We start from the raw sequence: 19,228 nt of genomic DNA, 5'->3' as shown, positions 1-19,228 counted from the left end.
ATAATAGCAATGGCTGAAAAAGTTGTAAAAAAGATGCAGAGACTTGTTAATAGGCAGGTGCATCGATGATATAATAAGATATGAGTGAAACCTTAATAATCTTTATCACCAGCATATATATAATTGGAGTGAATATTCCATTTGGCATCTGACAATTATTTTAAAAGGATTACGATAAAAAAATATTCAATTGAAATTTTTATTTTTGTTGGAATTGATTAATTTTGTATAAAAAAATATTAATTTTTTTGATACAAAAATTAATTAGTCCCACAAAAATAAAACTCAAGAATCGAGTTAAATCTTTTTTTATTAAAATTTTCGCTGTCTTTTAAAATAATTGTCACGAGCCGTTTAAAATTTTTTTTCTATATAATTGAGAATACAAACAATTTTGTGACGATGACATATCCCACAAGACAAGGGTATATGTCCCCCGGTCACGAGTTTAGTGTAGAAATAATAAAGAAGATAGAGAGTATAAATAATATATTATATATTTAAATTAAATTTTAATTTATTTTTTAATATTTCAAACATTGTATTTCAATTTTAAATAATTTTAATATTATTTTTTTATTGTTAAATTTAATTTAATAATTAATAAAAAAATTTATATTAATAATTATTAATAAATCAATTTTATTTATATATTAAAATCAAATATTATATTAACTTTAAATATACTAGTTATTCATGTTAAATTTAATTTTAAAATAATATTAAATAATATTAAATTTATTTAAAATATTTTGAAATTAAAAATATATTTTTAATATTAAAAATTAAATTAAAATTTAATCTAAATATTAGAACTATTAGAGTATTCTACCTTATATTATATAATTAATAATTTCCTTCATATATATATATATAAAATTACAGCCACATCATAAAGCAGACTCACTGGACCATATTTAAGATTGTTGTCCCTCCCCTCGTTACATTTCACATATTGAGGAAATCATACGATCTTGATTCAATTGCTTGCATTCAATTTTGGCACAGAATTACACATGCTTGATGCAAATAAATGCATACATTTTGTGGGGCCAATTACTATTTAACTTTCATGCCTCCTAATATGTTAAGGCTTCTATGATTTTGATGTACTCAATTCATAGTCAAATATAGTAGCAATCTATGACAATCTACAAATCATCCTTAATATAATTTTAATTTAATCCCTTGGCAAAGTAAATAATTAGATGTATTTATCATCTCAAAACCATACAGATTAAAGTAACCAAAATTTGATATTTTTTTTTTTTTTTACAATTTTCAAAGTTAAAAGAGTGATATCTTAACTTATTCACATTATATATAAAAAACCCAAAATTTGTAATAAATAGTAAATGTTTTTATAAAATATTCTTTTCTAAAAAAAATAGTCAATTTATTATACTTAACACTATTAGATGAGGCATTTATTTACAAAATTTTTCTTTATAAAAAAAATGATATATAAACTAAATAAAAGAGTTTAGCTATATTGGCAGATAACCAAAGACAATATATTATTGTTTTTTTAAATAACTCTTTTAGAAAAAAAAATTTTCGTCCAACAAAATAATAGATGGGTATAAAGATTAAAGAAAGAAAAAGAAAAATTTGAAGAAATAAAAAAATATTGGCTGATTGTCGAATGAAAAAAAAATAAAAAATAGTTTCTTCATTCTCAATCGTTAATAAAGTAAAATATGTTTTTATCTCGAGTATTTGTAAGAAAATTTAAAAGTTCTTCTAAAATTTATTTTGTTTCATTCGACAAGATTATTATGACTTGGAAATATAGAAAGTTGGAATTTGGTTAGGCTAAAAATTTTGTCAGGGCTCCATGTTAGTCACTAAATTAGTAATGAAGCAATCTCAATAAGTTGCTGAATAACTCATTTCTATGGATATTTGTAAGGCCAAATTCCTTATACTTATTATTTGTACCTTTAATTTGTCGAACTTATTTTTTATAATAAATTTTAAATATTTAAAATTTATTAATTTTTTATTTTAAATTAAATATTAATTATTTAATTAGTTTTAGTAATTAAACACTAAATTTTTATACATGTAAATATCTATTTGTAAACAGGTGAAGGACATAGTCAGTATGAAGATTAAGTCATATTTGTAACTTTATCTTCATGCGTTATTGGATGTAAAATTGATACAAATTAAATATAACAAATATTTAAATGCAGTTAATTTTATGTGAAGTTGATAGTAAAAAATTATTACATGATAATTTAATTAAATTTATTAAATTATTTAACAATTCTCAATTATCAACTTTAAATAAAATTAAATGTATCTGAATTTTTATCATTAAATATAAAGAATATGTTTTAAATTATTTTTGTAAACATTATGAAAAAAGTATATAAGAAAAGGACAAATTGATCTCTAACTTTTTGCTTCGTAAATATTTAAGTTTTTGAGAATTAAAAAATAAATTTAAATCTCTGGCTTCTTCAAAATTTTGATACATCAATTTTTGAGTCTAATTTATTAAATTTTAAAATCTAAACACAAAAAATTTAAGTCATGTTTAATTTATTTGTTAATTCTGACTGATTAAAATAAAAATGAGGAATCGATATATTTATATTTTAAAAAAAATAAAAAATTTAAATATATTTTTAAATTTTTATAAAATTTAAATGTTCACAAATAAAAAAATCAAACATTTATTTGTGATTCTCCCAAAATACATTTATACACAGTACATAGGGAGGTTGAGAAAGAAAATAATAAAACAAGTTTGGATTGGACAATAAGTGCGGTGAGCAGAAAAGCTTCACGAGATACTTGAGAGTTGAGAGTGTATTATATTGTACGTTCTGGTAAGTGTAGGGTTTGATTCACCAAGAAATTTAATTTCAATGTCAAGATCATAATTATTGCATCTCAAGTAGTCAACCTCATCCACTTCAAAGTATTGCAATTTGCAACAAATGTCACTCATAGCTAGGCTTGATATATAGAAGATATTATACATGGGAATGATGATATACATGTCTTTCATTCCATAATTATTTTCACTTGGTTATGTACGATGGATATTTATACGCATTTTGATTTTCTTATTAACACACTGTCAATAGAAAATATGCAAGGAAGAAAAATCCAAAAAAAAAGAAATTATTTTTATTGATTGGATGACAATAAAAATTAAAAAAAAAAGTGATATGAGATCTATTCCTAAATTTTTCTCTCAACTTTTTTTTTATTTTATTTTCTTCTATTTTCCATCTTTCGTCCAAACAAAATATAAGTGTTATATTTTTTCGTCCAATTGAATTGAAGAAAAAATTAAAATACCCTAAAACTTGGAAAGTAATTCATAAAGTTTTTTTTTTCAGTTTCATTTTTAACTCATAGTAACATCCAAATAAATATTTAAAATTATAAAATTATATATGTATAAGAACATCCGAAAGTAGAAATAAAAATATGCTAGATTTATTTATCATATATTCACAAATCTTTAAAATATTCAAATAAACATCAATACTCTGTCACTTTATTCTTTTAAAATGAGTAGTTTTATAGCATGCTATTAAAGTTTTATATTCAAAAGATCAAAAATTTGATCTTTAATAAATTCTAAAAGTAAAGAAAAAAAAGATTAATAGTCAAATTAGTTCATTAAAAATAAGATAGTTTTTAAATTTATCTCTAAAAAATTTTTTTAATCAAATTGGTCCTTCAAATATTACGAATTAATTATATTTATCTTCCAGTTACTCCATTAACAATTTTCTTCAAAGATTGATGTTGTAAAACGTTAATTGATAACATATATAATACCTGATATATCTAATTGAATATTGACCAAATATGTTTATAAAAAATTATTAATTTAGTTATTTTTCTCAATTACAAAAATCCTATTCTTAATATAATCTAGTGACTAAATTGATAGATTTTCGTAAATATATTTAGTCAACGTCTAATTAAACATGTTATGTCTCATGTATGCTATTAGTTAACATTTCATATCATCAATCATTGACGAAAATTGTGAGTGGAATAACTGAAGGACAGATAATTCGTAATTTTTGAATGATCAATTTAATTGAAAAATCTTTCTGGTACGAATTTAAAAAATGCCTTATCTTTCAGCGATTAATTTGACTATTAACCTGTAAAAAAAATAGTACAAGATAAATAAAAAAAGAAAGCCTACACAAAAATTAAGTAAATCTAAAAGAAACTCTTATTTAAAAAAAATATTAAAAATATAATTATTTATATTATTTAATTATTTTTATCAACTTAAATTTTTAAAATAAATGATTTCACACAAATATATCCACCTTAATATAGATGTATGTATATATAAGTTAAAATATAAAAGTCAATAGATAAATAATTTTAAGAGGTTATAGGAAGTGCACAAACCACAAATAGTAATGCATGTAAGATGTAAGATTCATATAGAATAAGATAAGATAGAATGAGATTGGGTAATGCAAAAATTCACATTTATTCATTCCATTGTCGTCTCTAAAAAAGAAGAAGCAAGAAGACAAAAGAGAAAGGAATAGAGAGAAGAAGAGGTATATTAATGTTGGTTTTTGGTTCGAGGTAGGAGTGGAAATAGACCAGGATAGGTTAGGTTTTACTCTTAACAGGCCTAGTCTGTCATACAGTTGATTGGTCTGAGTCTGACTTGCAGTCTGTTATAGGCTCTTTATAAAGTACTAGGCCTGACCTGTTATTCAGTCTGACCTGACTTGAAACCTATTAAAAGTCCTGATAATTTTTTTTACAAAAATAAAAATATTATTTAAAAAAATTATTTTTTAATAAAAATAGTTATATGTAATATGTCATATATTTAATATTTATAAAAAATTTTAAATTTTTAACATATTTAAAATATACAAAAATATTTATAATAAAATATAATAAATTTAAAATATCTCATAATTTTATTAATAATAAATAATTATTTATATATTTAATTATATTTTAACAGGCCCAAGCAAGCCTGACAGGCTTATAAGGCTAATTAATAAGCCTGGGCCTGGCCTATTAATGTATTAAGGTTTTTAAAAGAGCCTGAACTTGTACCTATTTTATAACAGGTCAGGCCAAGCCAGGCTAAACACAGGTCAGGCTACAGATCCCTGGTAAACCACCTGGCCTTTTTCCACCCCTAGTTCGAGGTAAGGTATAATTGGAATGAAAAAGTTAAGTTGCATTGATTTTCTAAGTAGACAATTATTTGTAGATAAATAATATTTAAAAAATAAGACTTAGTTAAAAATAAAAAGAATATTATTCTAATTTTTAACATACATGGGAGATAATTAAAATCTCTAGTTAGCTTTGAAAATATTTTGAATTACAATTCTAAAAGTTTAAAGCACATGGTTTTAACATTTCTACTACTTATGAAAAAGAAAATCTATAAGATAACTCTTAACATAATTCTAAAATAAATTGACTTAACATAATTAAATTTGGTTTTGAACATAAAATAATATAAGACAATAATAATAAAATATAAATGACAGATATATAAAATTAGTATTTTTATATTATTTTATTTAATAATAAACTGCTTATAAAATAGAATAAATAATAAAAAGTTTAATTTATTTTTATTTTGTTTTCACACAAAGTTTAAAATAAAAATATAATTATAAAAATTTAATGGTGATATAAAAGAAAAAATAAAAAAATAAATTCTATCTCCATTCAGTATTTTTATGTTTTTTATTTATTTTGTTAAAAAGAATATAAAATATATTAATTTAGTGTGTTAAAACATAATATTTTTGTCTATATCTTATTTGTTAAACACAATTTTATATTTTGTTCATATTTTAGTATTTTATCTTTATAAACAAACGCAACTAATATCCAACCTACAAATTGTAAAATAATGAATTATTTCTAAGAATAATTATACATACAAATTATGAATGAATCTAACTAATTCTAATACTTGTAAAATTTTTTGATAAATCTATAAGTTTGAAATACTATAAATTAACATCAAAGCTATTACATTTACGCGTATCATTATTGTTTTTTTCTAATTAATTAGGATTGCTACTTTTGCGGCACTTTAGCTTAAAGTGTTCATTGTTTTGGCCTGGTATATTTAAGCATAAAGCAATATTATGTGTAGTAAAGTCTAAATACTCTATTTTTTCAACAAATTTATAATTAAATATAATTAAATATGTATCATGTATTATGTGAATATAATTAAAAGAGTTTAATTTTAATTCACTGTAAAACATTTTACAATTTTATACAATTATATTAATTTTTTTAGATGATCATTCACACGGGTCACTGATGTAATGTTATATAATTGAAATTTTGTCTCTTCTTTCTTTTTCATCCTTCTCCTCCATCATCATCATCGTCGTCGTCGTTATCGTCCTTGTCTTCTTCTAATACGTATCATTGTCATCGTTATCATCGAAGTTGAATTTATATAATGGACAATTTTCTATTCATTTGGTATTATAAAATGGTTTTATTTTGATAATATTTTTGATTCATTTGATCACCACAAATGATTAGAATCAACAAAGATGACAAGATGTTAGTAAAGTGTCGGTGGTGTTAGTGACGACGATAATAATGATGGAGGAAAAAGAAGAGAAAAAATGAGAATATCAAAAAATTCAAATAAAAAAGAAATAGGAAGAAGAGAAAATAGATATGGTGGTATAGTGGTGGTGACGATAACAATAATGAAAAAAAATGAAGAAAAAGGAGAATACTAAGGAGAAGAAGAAAAAGAAGAAGGAGGAAGAAAAAGAAAAAGAAGACGAAGCCAGTAGCATAAATTAAATGACTTTAATGAATTTAAATTTAAAATTAATTGAATGTGTAGCGAGACTTTTTTAAATATTATTTTTATATAAACATATTTTTATATTAATTTTGATTTTTGGTTCTCTATAATATTTTTTTAGCTTAATAAATCAAAAATTAATTTATTATAAATTTAAATTTTATTTAAAAAAGTTATCATTAATTAATAAATTATTTATTATAAATATAAGATAAAATTTAAAAAAAATACTCATATAATAATATTTTTATATAAAAATAATATTATAAATTTTTAGATAATTAATTAAATATATTTAGTCAAATATATCCATTCATGTAATAATTCACAATATTATTTTCGCGTAAAGGCATAATCTACCAAAATTCAAACTCCCAATTAAAGAGAGGATCCAAAGGAGAAAGAGAGGGAGAAAAGAGGGAAAGAAGCTAAGGCAATGCATTCCCTTTCCCCTGTGCAGCTCATCCTTCATTTTAACACTTCTTAATTACTTGCTTCTCTCTCACAATTTAATAACCATTTCCTTTCTTTCTTTGTTTTGTGACAAAGGACGATGATGTCGTCGTCTTGGGCATCAATGGAAGCTGAGACAGAACACCAACAACAAACCCACAACGACCATGATTTCACTTCCTTATGTTCTTTCAACAATAACTTGCCTTTCATGGAGGTTGATGATGTCAATGACATCATGATGATGATGACGATGATGAGAGACATGTCTAACTTCTTCCCTGAACCAGACACCACCAACAACAACAACCTCGTACTCCTTCATCATCACTCATCATCATCTTCTTCTTCTTCTTCTTCGTCATCACACCTTCAATGCTTTCTCCCTCCTCCTCCTCCACCAAACCCATTTGACATGCCTACCATGGCTTCCTTCCTTGACCCTCATCAAGCTTCCATAACCGCCACTACTGATTTTGGAGGTTTTCATCATCACAACTTGGAGGAACTAGGTTCTTGTTCTTCTTCTGGAAAACCCGCACCACCACCACCACCACCATTGTTCTTCAACAGATCCAAGATTTTGAGACCCCTTGATGATTCTCTACCTCCATCTGGAGCACAACCAACTCTGTTTCAGAAGAGAGCAGCACTCAGAAAAAACAACTCCTCATCACAACAACAACAAGGTGGTGTTCTTGGAGAAGATGATAACAATAAGAATAGTATGAAGAGAAAGGTGGTGATGGAGATGGAAGATAACGGAAGCTTTGATGGGTCATCGGCATTCAACTATGATTCCGGCGATGACTTGATTGAAACCAATAACAAGAAGAATAATCAGAAAGGAGGTGGTGGCAAGAATAAGAAAGGGATGCCGGCGAAGAACTTGATGGCGGAGCGGCGTCGCCGGAAGAAGCTCAATGATAGGCTCTACATGCTCAGGTCCGTTGTTCCAAAGATTAGCAAAGTAAGACTCTTTCTTCTCTTCCAAATCTTTAATTTTTCACAATAAATAAATTTAAAGTGAAAATTTTGAACATTTAATTTCATTTTCATATGAAATTAATAGCTGTTAAATTTTAAATCTGTCAAATTATTAATAAATTAATTAACATGAAGTTAATTATATCTAAATTTTTATTATAAATTTAATTTTTTAATTTAAGTTTTTAATTTAAATTAAATATTTAATAACATTTGTATTAGAAATATAATAATAATATTTGATTTAAATTTGTTAGATGAATAATTTTTTGATATAGAACATGTTAAAGGTAAAATTCGATTCTTGTTTGGTTCTCGAATAAAAAAATATGAATAAATTAGCATTTGTATCCATAAAAGATACATATACATATACTGACAATAAATATATTCATATAAAAATAAAACGACAATTATAATTATAGAAGATGGTTTTTGTGGGCAAAAAATATTCAGACGTTGGTTACACAATTAATCCGTTAAGATTTTCTTTAGCACATAGAAGTTATTTTTCGGTGGTACAATTGTCGTTTTATTTTTATATAGATACATTTGTCAGTATTAATATCTTTCATAGATACAAATGGTAATTTATTCAAAAAAATATTTATACAAAATTCAATTAGAAGAGGTTCTTACAAGAATAGTGATGGAACGTGTTAAGAATTTAAACTTCTAAAACAAAAAGCAAAAATTGAGAAAAATTTGATCATTAGTAGATATTTTTTAGTTTTTATTAATTCTTTATTTTGTTGATTATTGTAAAAGAAAAGGTTAATTTCTTAGTGAAATCAAAATATTTTATTTCTTTTTATTAACTTATTTTTTTAATAATTTAATTAATATATTTAATTTTTTAGCATCTTCGATCGAAAACGGTAATCTAACCTAATCTTAAATAGAATATATGTTCGTCAGATTAATCTTTAAATTGTCGAATTAAAAAATATCGTGAAAAACCAAAAATTAACATGACCTTAATTAATAAATTGGTTTAAAGAACTTGATCTCTATTGGCGAATTTAAGGACAATAATTATTTGAAGGGAACATACTTAGAACTTAGCTAAAATATATAACTATATAACATTATTGTTGGAAGGCTTTATTTGATTAATAAATGAGAAAAGTGTATATATTATAGATGGACAGGGCTTCAATATTAGGAGATGCAATTGAATATCTGAGGGAACTGCTGCAGAGAATCAATGAGCTTCATAATGAATTGGAATCATCATCATCAACTTCAACTAATTCTGGAAGTGGTTCAGTCATGACAGCAGTACCAACAGTAGTAGCCTCATCAAGCTTCTATCCATTGACACCAACTCCACCATCACTCCCAACCCGCATTAAAGAAGAGATTTGCCCCACTTCACTTCCTAGTCCCAATGCTCAACCTCCTAGGGTAACCTCCTTTAATTTCTTTTGCTTTGTGTATGCACTATGTAGTATCTTATTGGTCAGCCATAGATTCTTAAATAGAATTTAAATACATAACAGATTAGTCTTTACCTATCGGATTGGAATATAACGTGAGAAAAAAATATGATTTAGAATGAAATTTTTGTTAACATGCATAACGTGATAATGCAATTAATTAATTAATTTAATATGTATGTGTAGGTTGAGGTGAGGTTGAGAGAAGGAAGGGCAGTGAACATTCACATGTTTTGTGGTCGGAAAGCAGGGCTTCTGCTGTCAACAATGAGGGCATTGGACACACTTGGCTTAGACATTCAGCAAGCTGTTATCAGCTGTTTCAATGGTTTTGCTTTGGATATTTTCAGAGCTGAGGTACTTTACTAATATTTTTATATATTTACAACTTTATTAGATTATTACCACAACCACTTATATTGAAATTAATATCAAATTATTGTGCCTATTGCATTCTCATGCTATTAATCTCAACTCAACTTTTTGTACAATCTACTATTCTAGTTGCGGGGCGGAGCTTAGTTAAGATAAGGGGTCATGACCTTCCTAAATTTTTGTTAAAAAAATTAGTAGTATTTTTTTAAAAAATAAAAAATAGTTCAATTGACTCAAATACTTTATTATGACTTAAAATACTAAAGTTTAATCTTAATCTCTTACTTTTATTGAACATTTGTTTTTAATTTTAAACATTCAAACCTTGTTAAATTTGGACTGAACTGAGTGTATTCGCATTTCGCTGCTCCCTCTACCTTTAAGTTTAAATATAAAAAATTAGATATTTTTATTTATGCAATTTAATATTATTTTATATTTTACTATTTATTTAATTTAATTTTTTATATGATAAAAAATATTAGAATATTCAATAAATATTGATATTATTGTATTTATATAAATTCATAAAAAAAATTCAATAAATATTATAAATTTTAATATTTGTCCTTCTAACTTCTTTTTTACATATTTTACAAGATATATATTCAAATTTTTATATAAAATAATCATGAAAAATTCAAAGAATTGATGTATTTTTAAGAGGAAGGCTAATATTCAAGAAGGAGAATATATAACTTTTATAATATCAACACTTGTAGATAGTTTTTTTACTTTAATAAATCACGAAGAAAGTGAGATACAACATTCAAAAGTTCAAAAAGTTGCATCTAATGAGTTTGACTTTAATTTTTTGGAACGAGACCTTAAAAAACCGCTTTAAATTTGGCAATATCACCAAAATCAAAGAAATAAGATTAGATGAACTTATTTTAGATGGGATCCATATCAAAAGCATCTTGACAATTATCTTCTATCTAATCCCCTCAAAATTTTGTTTCAACCTCCGCCACTGCTAGTTGGTGTGTATATTAAGAGCATCTTCAATATAATATTTGATTTAGTTTAATTTTATTTTAAATTTCATAAAATGACACATTAGTATTTACAAAATTAGATATCATAAATAATTATTTGAGATTAAATATAAGATTTGTCATTTTAATATTTGATTTTGATCCAGAAAAACCAAACAAAATAGTTATACAAAATAATAAAATTTAATTAATTTTTCACCAAAATAATACCATCTTTCTATACTGAAACCATTTCATTTCATCAAATCATTTTTTCAATACAAAGTGAAATTTTTGAAAACAGGTCATTTTCTATACATGTCAAATTTAAAATTCAAAAAAGCACTGCATTAAAGTTATTCTGGTAAAAAATACATATTTTTCTACTTTATAGGATATAAATTCCCAAAAAATAAATTTCATATTTTATGTAATAATAGTAGATAGAGTCATAGAGGAATGCAAATGCTAAAATATTTGTAGATGCTAAAATATTTTTCATTTAAGTAGTTTTTTCTCTTCTTTTTTTTTGGTCATTAAGTAGTTTTTCTTTAATTTTCTAAATGTAAACCCTAAGCATACATTTGTTCCTCTCTTCCAGCAATGCAAAGAAGGTCAAGATGTGCATCCAGAGCAAATCAAGGCAGTGCTCTTGGATACAGCTGGGTACCCTGCCATCATCTAACTCTCTTTTGGTCCAAAAATATTCTCATTTAACTAGTTTGTATTCGGGTCGAGTTGGTCGAATTTCTAATAGTAGTATTCAAATATCGATAATTTTATCGAGATTAAATAAATTGTTAGTTTTTTTTTTAATTTCTAGTTTACTTAATGCCCATAGTTCAAGTTGTATGAAGTATGATACTATTAGCTTTAGTGATTTCAATTTTAAGTAAGGTTGATTTGGAAGAAAATTTCTTTTCACATGAAAATTTACCTCTTTAATTGCATTTACAATGTTGGCCACATTTTCCATGCTCCTCTTCAACCCTAGGTAGATCATTTTACAAGTTCTAACTAAGTCCATGGCCACTTATGAAAATAGGTTTTCAAGTGGAACTGGTGTCTAACCCTATTAATCACTTTTTATAAGCTTCCCAAACGGACAAAAGTTTTAGTGACTTTGTCTCCTTATTTCTGCCCCATAGTTAATACATTTTGCATTTTACTTTTGAGCTTTACACTATCACTTTAACCCTACTCCAAAAACATGCAAAACAACCATAAACTTCTCAAAAAGTGCAAATGATCCAAAAACATGTATAGTATACTATACTTCCTAAGACTTTAAATTATGTGCAAAATACCGATTAAACCTTTTTAAATATACAATTATGACACACTAAAACTTTGTTAAATATGTCCTATTTTTTCCTACAATTAAAAAATAAATAAAAAACCTTACACACGTAAAACTAATAGATTGTTGTATATACAATATAATATTTAAACTTTTAACACTTGGTTAGGTGAAAAAATGAACTGATTACTGGAACAATACAAGTTGATTAGAAATTCGGAATTTATTTGGAATCAAAGGGAGCAAGTATATCTTCCCTTTTCAAACCCAAAGGTAAGAAGAAAATAGTGCCATTTTATTGCAGAAAAATTGGCGAAACTAAAGGTTACTTGCACTATCACACTCTCAAGTGGAGTCTCTTCTTATGCAAGAAACATGAAAATGATGTAATTCCTTGGGGCTAAGGTTTCTAAAGCACCGACCACTGAAAAACAATGAGGTCCATTAGTAACGTGCCATTACAGTACACACTATACACCATAGTAGTTTTCACTTTTGAAGAAAATCAGCAATCTGACCCTTTAACCATTGTGCTTTCCAGAAAGAGGCTTTATCACGTAATCACCTCTCAAAATATCCAGCTAGCTATGCAAGGACCACACAGGTAATAAGTGTCATCATAAGGATTAACAACAAGTACATTTCATCACTAAGATATTATTATTTTCAAATCAAAACACTTGAAAACGATTTCAGATTTATCCACACACCCTTTATTTTTAAGATAATGACCCTTCCTACCTAAACTCATAATATAGACCAAGATACAAATGATTTGAAGCTGAGCAAAATTTCATTATACAGGTTGCAAAATATGCAAATTGGATGATGGATATCCACAATAGCTTTCCATCTCCCAAACTAGGATTTTAATTATGAGACAACCAAATTAAAAATCATCAGATAAACTTAGTTTTCCAACCATAAGACACAAGGCTCCCTCCCTTGTATTAATGAACTTCATTACATTAATGGGGTTGGAGGTGTTCACTGTTCAGAGGGAAGGAGTGAAAAACAAACTATGTACAACTACTACTACTAATACTACTGCTAAAATGGTAGAGGATTGTTGTTGATAAAAAAATGCAAGGTTTTTATGATATCACCCCATATCATACCTTTGCTCTAAAACACAATGATTACAACACTAGTACTACTAGGGAGTGTATAATTTGGCATGATGCACATACTCTCTACTAACTTCCAGGATTATGTCCAAAATTGGATGGATACTCGGTTCAAATGCCATCCATATTCTGATTCCACAAAGTCACTTCAAAAGCAAACAACAGTTAATTAAAAGTTCTTCAGGCCATATTCTCCAACCGAAAAGCAGAATTTTACGGTCCCGTATTTTCCAGTCCTGAATCTGCGAATCACAAGATGTTACGCCGTAAGATACTAGAACAGTAACTCTTAAAACATTGTGAAATTCTGGTGGTCATTTATAATGTTTATAGGTCATAAATCAAGAATGAGTGGTGGTTGTGCATGCTCATGACAAGCATTTTTTTCATAACAGCTAACATTGTTGAATCGAGTCCCAAGATCAATCGTAGGTATGGCAAAGTTACCTGGAAGTTATAAGTAATCAAGCTACTAATTATCGTGGACCATAGCCACACTTTCTGAATTTAACTTCTGGTGCAGCTGACTTTTGACTTCTTTTGCCTCAGTTCCTTCACTAGCTGAATGATTCTCTTCATTTCTTGAACTTAAGGTACCTGGGCTCATCTTTTGAATCTCCTCTTTCGGGTAGATATAAATTTTGCGAACCATGGCACAGAACTCCCTGGTATTGTTTTCCAAGAGAGAATATATATATGTTAATATAATCATCTAATATAGGGCAGATTGCAAATATAATCGCTTAGATAGATACTTACTGCCATGGATCGTCCCCGACGAGCATCATGTCACCCTCATTATCAGTGTAGACAATAAGCCAATCCTTTCTTGTTGACATTAATTCACCTCCAAATTCAAACAGCTGATCCAATTCAGCAACCAATTCATCATAGTTGCTGTACTTTGTCAGATCCACAGACCTACCAAGCGCAATCCCCTTCTTGTGGACCTGAAATAAACATTTTCAACTATTTTTCCTATACAAATTTCTAGCCTTTAACCAATCGTTACCTTGACAGGGAAGTTACTTACCTTAGTGCAACTCCTAGCTGAGCTGCTTAGTGGTTTGGCCTGACCATCTTTAAGATGCACCTGGGAAGTTTTTGACGGTTTGTCATGGTCATCAACAATAACTTGACCATCTGCCGATTTCAAGCCCTTTGATTGTTCTGTTTTCTGATCATTTTCAGAAGTGTGTTGGTGGTGTGATTTGAGATGTGCTTGACCAGCTGGCTCAGTCGTCCCACTTCTATGTGATACAGAAGGCTCCGGTGCAGCAGTAGGGCTACTGATAAGTGAGATGCCAAATAGCTTACAGTCACCTTCTTTTGGTTTCGCTGTCTCATATGTTTTCGCTGACATTGGTTTGGACATAAGGTCTCTTGAACAAGGACTCTCGTATTGAGTTGGGGGTGGTGGCAGCATCAACTTTCCATGTGGATGCTCAACTTTGTGACCAGGAATGACCGGATATTCACTGAATGGGCCGTACCTCAAATTCCCTCGAGCTTGGTAAGGTGTTTCGCTGCCGCGTGGAGATTCTTTCGTACTAGGCTCCAAGAGGTTTAGTGAAAAACCTGAGGACATTGCTGGCCAAGGATGATGCACATTAAGTTTGCCTTCGTGATCTAACACATGCTTTCTGGCAGAGTAGGCCACAGGTCCACCCATTTGATCTCCCAAGGATGGATGGGACGGATCTCCGCTGGCCCCAAAGCCTGAAAGAAGATCTGAATAGGACGTGTCATGCCTTCCCATTGACATCCAGTTCTCTGAACCGTACCTCCGTGACATTGAAACAACATCAACTTTCTCATCATCTACAGGTGGCCAAACAACAGATTTCTCAGCTGTGTCGGACTCGTTACTTTCTGCGAAATTGCCACGCAAGGTCGAGAATTCTTGACCTTGCAAGACCCTTGGGAATCCATTTGCTGGTGAAGGGTCTGCGCTTACTTTAGACGATGCTGTAATTCACCCAAAAACACAAGGGATTCAGATAAACACATGCTTATGAAAAGAGAAATTCTTTAGAACATCAAATATTCAAAGCGAGATAGCCATACCTTCTCGAGTTAGAACAGAAGAATCTTGGGATGATTGAATTGGTACATTAGGTACATTAGATCGAGGCCTTTTAGCCCTGGGCATTGAAAGAGGGTTCAGAGCTGGAGGAGCAAGAGCAGGCTCTATTTTCCAAGGGGAAACCCTCTCTGGATGGGGAATGTTAGATGTTTCATCCCATCTCACCTGAACACAACATAGCAACTTCGTTAAAGCATGCTTCAATTAATTTTAACAATCATGCGTATAATATAATACTAGAGATGCACACCTTGAGGCATCTCCATTTTGATTCAGGCCACCTTTTTGAGTCAGCATCTTCTATTCCAACAATGGTACCAGTAAACCTACAATTATATAACAAGACATGTAAGGAATCTTTGCCCATTCAAATTGTATCTTAAACAACCAAATATACTCCTCGGTTTATCCAAGAATTCAAGAATTCATACCTCTGTTCCGGAGCCTCTTCACCTTCAAACCTCATTTTAAACCGCATCCCTATGGTGTAATTATTCTTTAGAGATTCCATATATTGGTCGTATGGAACAATGAACTCAGCAGGACTAGTCCTGCAAAAAAGCACCAATCGAACTTCAGTTGACCCTGCTCTGGGAAATTAAAATACAAAGATTACACTCACGAATAGACATAATTTGAAGTCACAAACCTCGGTTTATAATAAACAGTGAATATGGTTCCTGTCAAGATGGCATGCCAAGCAGTTGCAAGAACCCCAAGATGCATACTGTGGCTAGAAATAACCGAGGATGGGACATTCCCCTGCTGTCTCATGGCTCTCCGTACGCCCACACGAAGCTCCCCATTCTCACCTCTGGAAGTTCTTAAATTAGTACCACCCCCAAATGGAAAACACAAAAGTGCAGTCTAAAAAGCCAATTAACATAAGAACAAACCTTAAGAATATGAAGGCATCCCCAGCAACTAGCCTCTTGGAGCTAACAAAAACACTCCAGCCACTTTGAAGCAAGTGCCTCCGAGGTTGACCTGCAATTCCATTAAGTTGTCAGTCACAATCCAAGCACAAGACACGGTATGTGAATAAGACTATAAAACTTGAAATAAAATTATCATCAGAATACCTCGGAATATGTGCCTAAATCGCCATTCATTCGCATGCAAATCCTTCGCCACCAATTCCTGGGTAGGCGGCTGCTTTGACATATCCTGTCCAAAAGATGAGCAATCCCTAAATTAGTAGCCACAATAAACAACAGAATCCAAGCACAAGAACAACAAAGAACAAGAAAAAACAAACCAGGGGAGGAAGGCACTCGTCAGCATGTCGCCTCAGAACGGAAAACCCACCGTGGGTGCTTGTATCAGATGCGGTCAGCGTCTTACAGAATGAATGTACATGGAAGCGCGGTGGTGGTGGCAGTGGAGGTTCTTTCTCGACCGCACTCTCATCTTGCTGCCATCACAACACAACATTCAAAACCAAAACCAAAACCAAAACAAGCAAATCACAAGAGCCATATTCCATAATTTTCCAAAACTAAACAACAAAGCTGAGAAAACATACATTTTGTTCCGGAAGCAAGGTAATCTGGGCAAACACCTCATCCGTGTCGGGCTCCGCCTGAAACAAACATAACATGACATTCTTCATAAGCTTACAACACCAGAGAGGATTGGTTGGTTCAAAAAGCACATGAATTCTTTATTTATTTTTCTTTCCAAGGACCGAAAAATTAGCATAGCATAACATGGATCAAGGAACACTACCTTGAGCTGCACGTTGATGACCCGACAAAGGATCTTGGAAGGAAGATCGTACACAGGCATGTGTTGGTCAGCCACCTGATTTGTTGACGCCTCCACCTAATTTCATGTGCCACCAAAAACAAACACACAGCCCTCATAAGTTAACAAAACCCCAAAAACACAAACTTCAAAGAAATCCCAAAACCCAAAAACAATTTTTCTTTTATTTCTTGAAAAAAAAAAAGAAATTGAAGCCATCTAGCTGAAATTGAAGAAAACTTAAGTGAAGCAGTTGCAAAATTTGACCAAATCTGAGCTGAAGCTCCACTAGGAAATTTTGTAACTTTTTTTTTTGGGATTTTTTTCAAAACCAAACATCGTAAAGCACAGATGGAAATAAAATTATGAATATGAAGCATGAATTTGATTTTTTTATTTTTTGTGATTTACCTGTTCTATGTGTCCCTGAGGGAAATAGAAAACTCTTTCTCCTTCTCTTGGAACTGTAACAAGAGGACCTGCACACGCATGCCATAGCTCCCTGTAAAGTGCAGCTTCCGCGTCTGTCACAACAACAACAACAGTTACCAACACTCACACACAAAAATCAAAAATAAAAAAATTCAAAAAAAAATCAAGAGAAGAGAGAGAAGAAAAGACAGAACAGAAAGTGAAAGAGGTGAAGCTGTATTTTTTTATTTTTTTGGTTTACCTTTGGGTGAGGTGGAGGAAGAAGATGAAGAATGAACATTGTTGTTCAGCTCCGAAGAGTTGTTGTTGTTGTTGTTATTGTTGTGAGAATTACCATTAACCTTGATGGTTGTTGCTGCCTCCGATGATGCCATTTCTCCGACAAACACAGATCTCTCATCCAAAACACACTATTTCCACAAACTTCGCATTCCCCAAAATAAAAATTAAAAATAATAAAAAAATCTCCCTTTCACTGAAAGTAATAACTCTCAAATTCAACAAAAAACACCACACAGATTCTTCTTCTTCTTCTTCGTCTTCTAAAGAGAAGCAACAAAATTCAACCTTTGGTGTCTGTTTTTTCCCTTCTAAGGTTAATTGTTGAAGCAAAGAGGATAAAAAAAAGCTGAATAAGCAGAAGGAAGAGAGGAGAGAGGAGCAAGAAGAGAGAGAGAGAGAGAGAGAGAGAGAGGTGCTTGGTGTTGGGTGGTGTTGGTGCTTTTGGGAGTTTAACTTTAACCAGAGAGAGTGGTCAAAACAGCGTGCAATAATTTCAACCGCGGTCAATTTCTTAACCCAATCAGGGTCACAACTGGCAGGTGCCGGTGGGGAAGGGGATTTGTGACGGGGTATATCCAGTTGTAACAGACGAGTCCATGAGTGAGAGCGGGCGGCTGGAATGAAGGGAGTGACGGCGTCAAGATTGACGGGAGGGGACAAGAGAGAAGAGAGGATGAAACGGTGACGGTGACGGTGTTGGAAGAGAGAAAGTAGTTGTATTTTTATTGGGAAATGGGATTGTCGTCCTATGAACGGGCAGCGCCCCCTCACTCATCACCCTTCCCATTCCCAATCGCCAAACTCATTACGCGTGTTTCTCACACTCCCTAAACTGTAATAAATTTAAGAGTAATTACCAATTACCACTAATAATTACTAGTACGTTTAGTCACCAATAAATAAAAGGTACAATAATATTCACCAGACTACAAAAGATATAGTAAAAATAGCTTAAATTAATCCTGTTTCGGGTTTTTTATTGAACTTTTAAAAAAATATATTTTTTCGAATTATTTTTTTAAAAAATTTTATAAAAAATAAAAATAATTTTATATTTGGATATATTATATAAAAATATATTTTATTTATTAATTATATTTGGATATAATAATATAAAAATATTTTTTGTTTATTTATTTTGTAAACAATATTTTTTTTTTAAAAAAATATCTTTTAAAAAATATAAATTATAACTTTAAAA

At 29.7% G+C, this 19,228-nt stretch overlaps 2 protein-coding genes and 1 long non-coding RNA gene across 3 annotated transcripts; 1 reads left to right on the top strand and 2 right to left on the bottom strand.

Annotated features, from left to right (window-relative positions):
- The first annotated feature begins 7,145 nt into the window (after nt 1-7,145).
- LOC112708109 (transcription factor ICE1) lies at nt 7,146-11,968 on the top strand. The gene is made up of 4 exons (XM_025760247.3): nt 7,146-8,246; nt 9,407-9,670; nt 9,889-10,059; nt 11,656-11,968. The coding sequence occupies exons 1-4, from the start codon at nt 7,377-7,379 to the stop codon at nt 11,737-11,739; spliced, it is 1,389 nt and encodes a 462-aa protein (XP_025616032.1). The 5' UTR covers nt 7,146-7,376; the 3' UTR covers nt 11,740-11,968.
- A 590-nt stretch (nt 11,969-12,558) lies between these two features.
- LOC140174911 (uncharacterized) lies at nt 12,559-12,997 on the bottom strand. The gene is made up of 2 exons (XR_011865055.1): nt 12,873-12,997; nt 12,559-12,778 (listed from the first exon to the last, which is right to left on the bottom strand). It is a non-coding gene; the product is annotated as an uncharacterized lncRNA (long non-coding RNA).
- Nucleotides 12,998-13,125: 128 nt separating this feature from the next.
- On the bottom strand, nt 13,126-18,770 carry LOC112708108 (auxin response factor 2B). The gene is made up of 15 exons (XM_025760246.3): nt 17,987-18,770; nt 17,725-17,837; nt 17,296-17,391; nt 17,093-17,149; nt 16,826-16,981; nt 16,650-16,734; nt 16,464-16,554; nt 16,217-16,381; nt 15,999-16,118; nt 15,818-15,893; nt 15,549-15,732; nt 14,515-15,449; nt 14,241-14,431; nt 13,929-14,146; nt 13,126-13,723 (listed from the first exon to the last, which is right to left on the bottom strand). Exons 1-14 carry the CDS (start codon nt 18,117-18,119, stop codon nt 13,954-13,956), a joined length of 2,595 nt encoding a protein of 864 aa, XP_025616031.1. The 5' UTR covers nt 18,120-18,770; the 3' UTR covers nt 13,126-13,723; nt 13,929-13,953.
- Between the last annotated feature and the right edge of the window lie 458 nt (nt 18,771-19,228).

The sequence above is a fragment of the Arachis hypogaea genome, chromosome 8 (assembly GCF_003086295.3).
Source record: "Arachis hypogaea cultivar Tifrunner chromosome 8, arahy.Tifrunner.gnm2.J5K5, whole genome shotgun sequence".
NCBI classification, from domain to species: domain Eukaryota; kingdom Viridiplantae; phylum Streptophyta; class Magnoliopsida; order Fabales; family Fabaceae; genus Arachis; species Arachis hypogaea.
The sequence above is the reverse complement of the archived record's forward strand: the minus strand, read 5'-3'. Positions and strand labels throughout refer to the sequence as shown.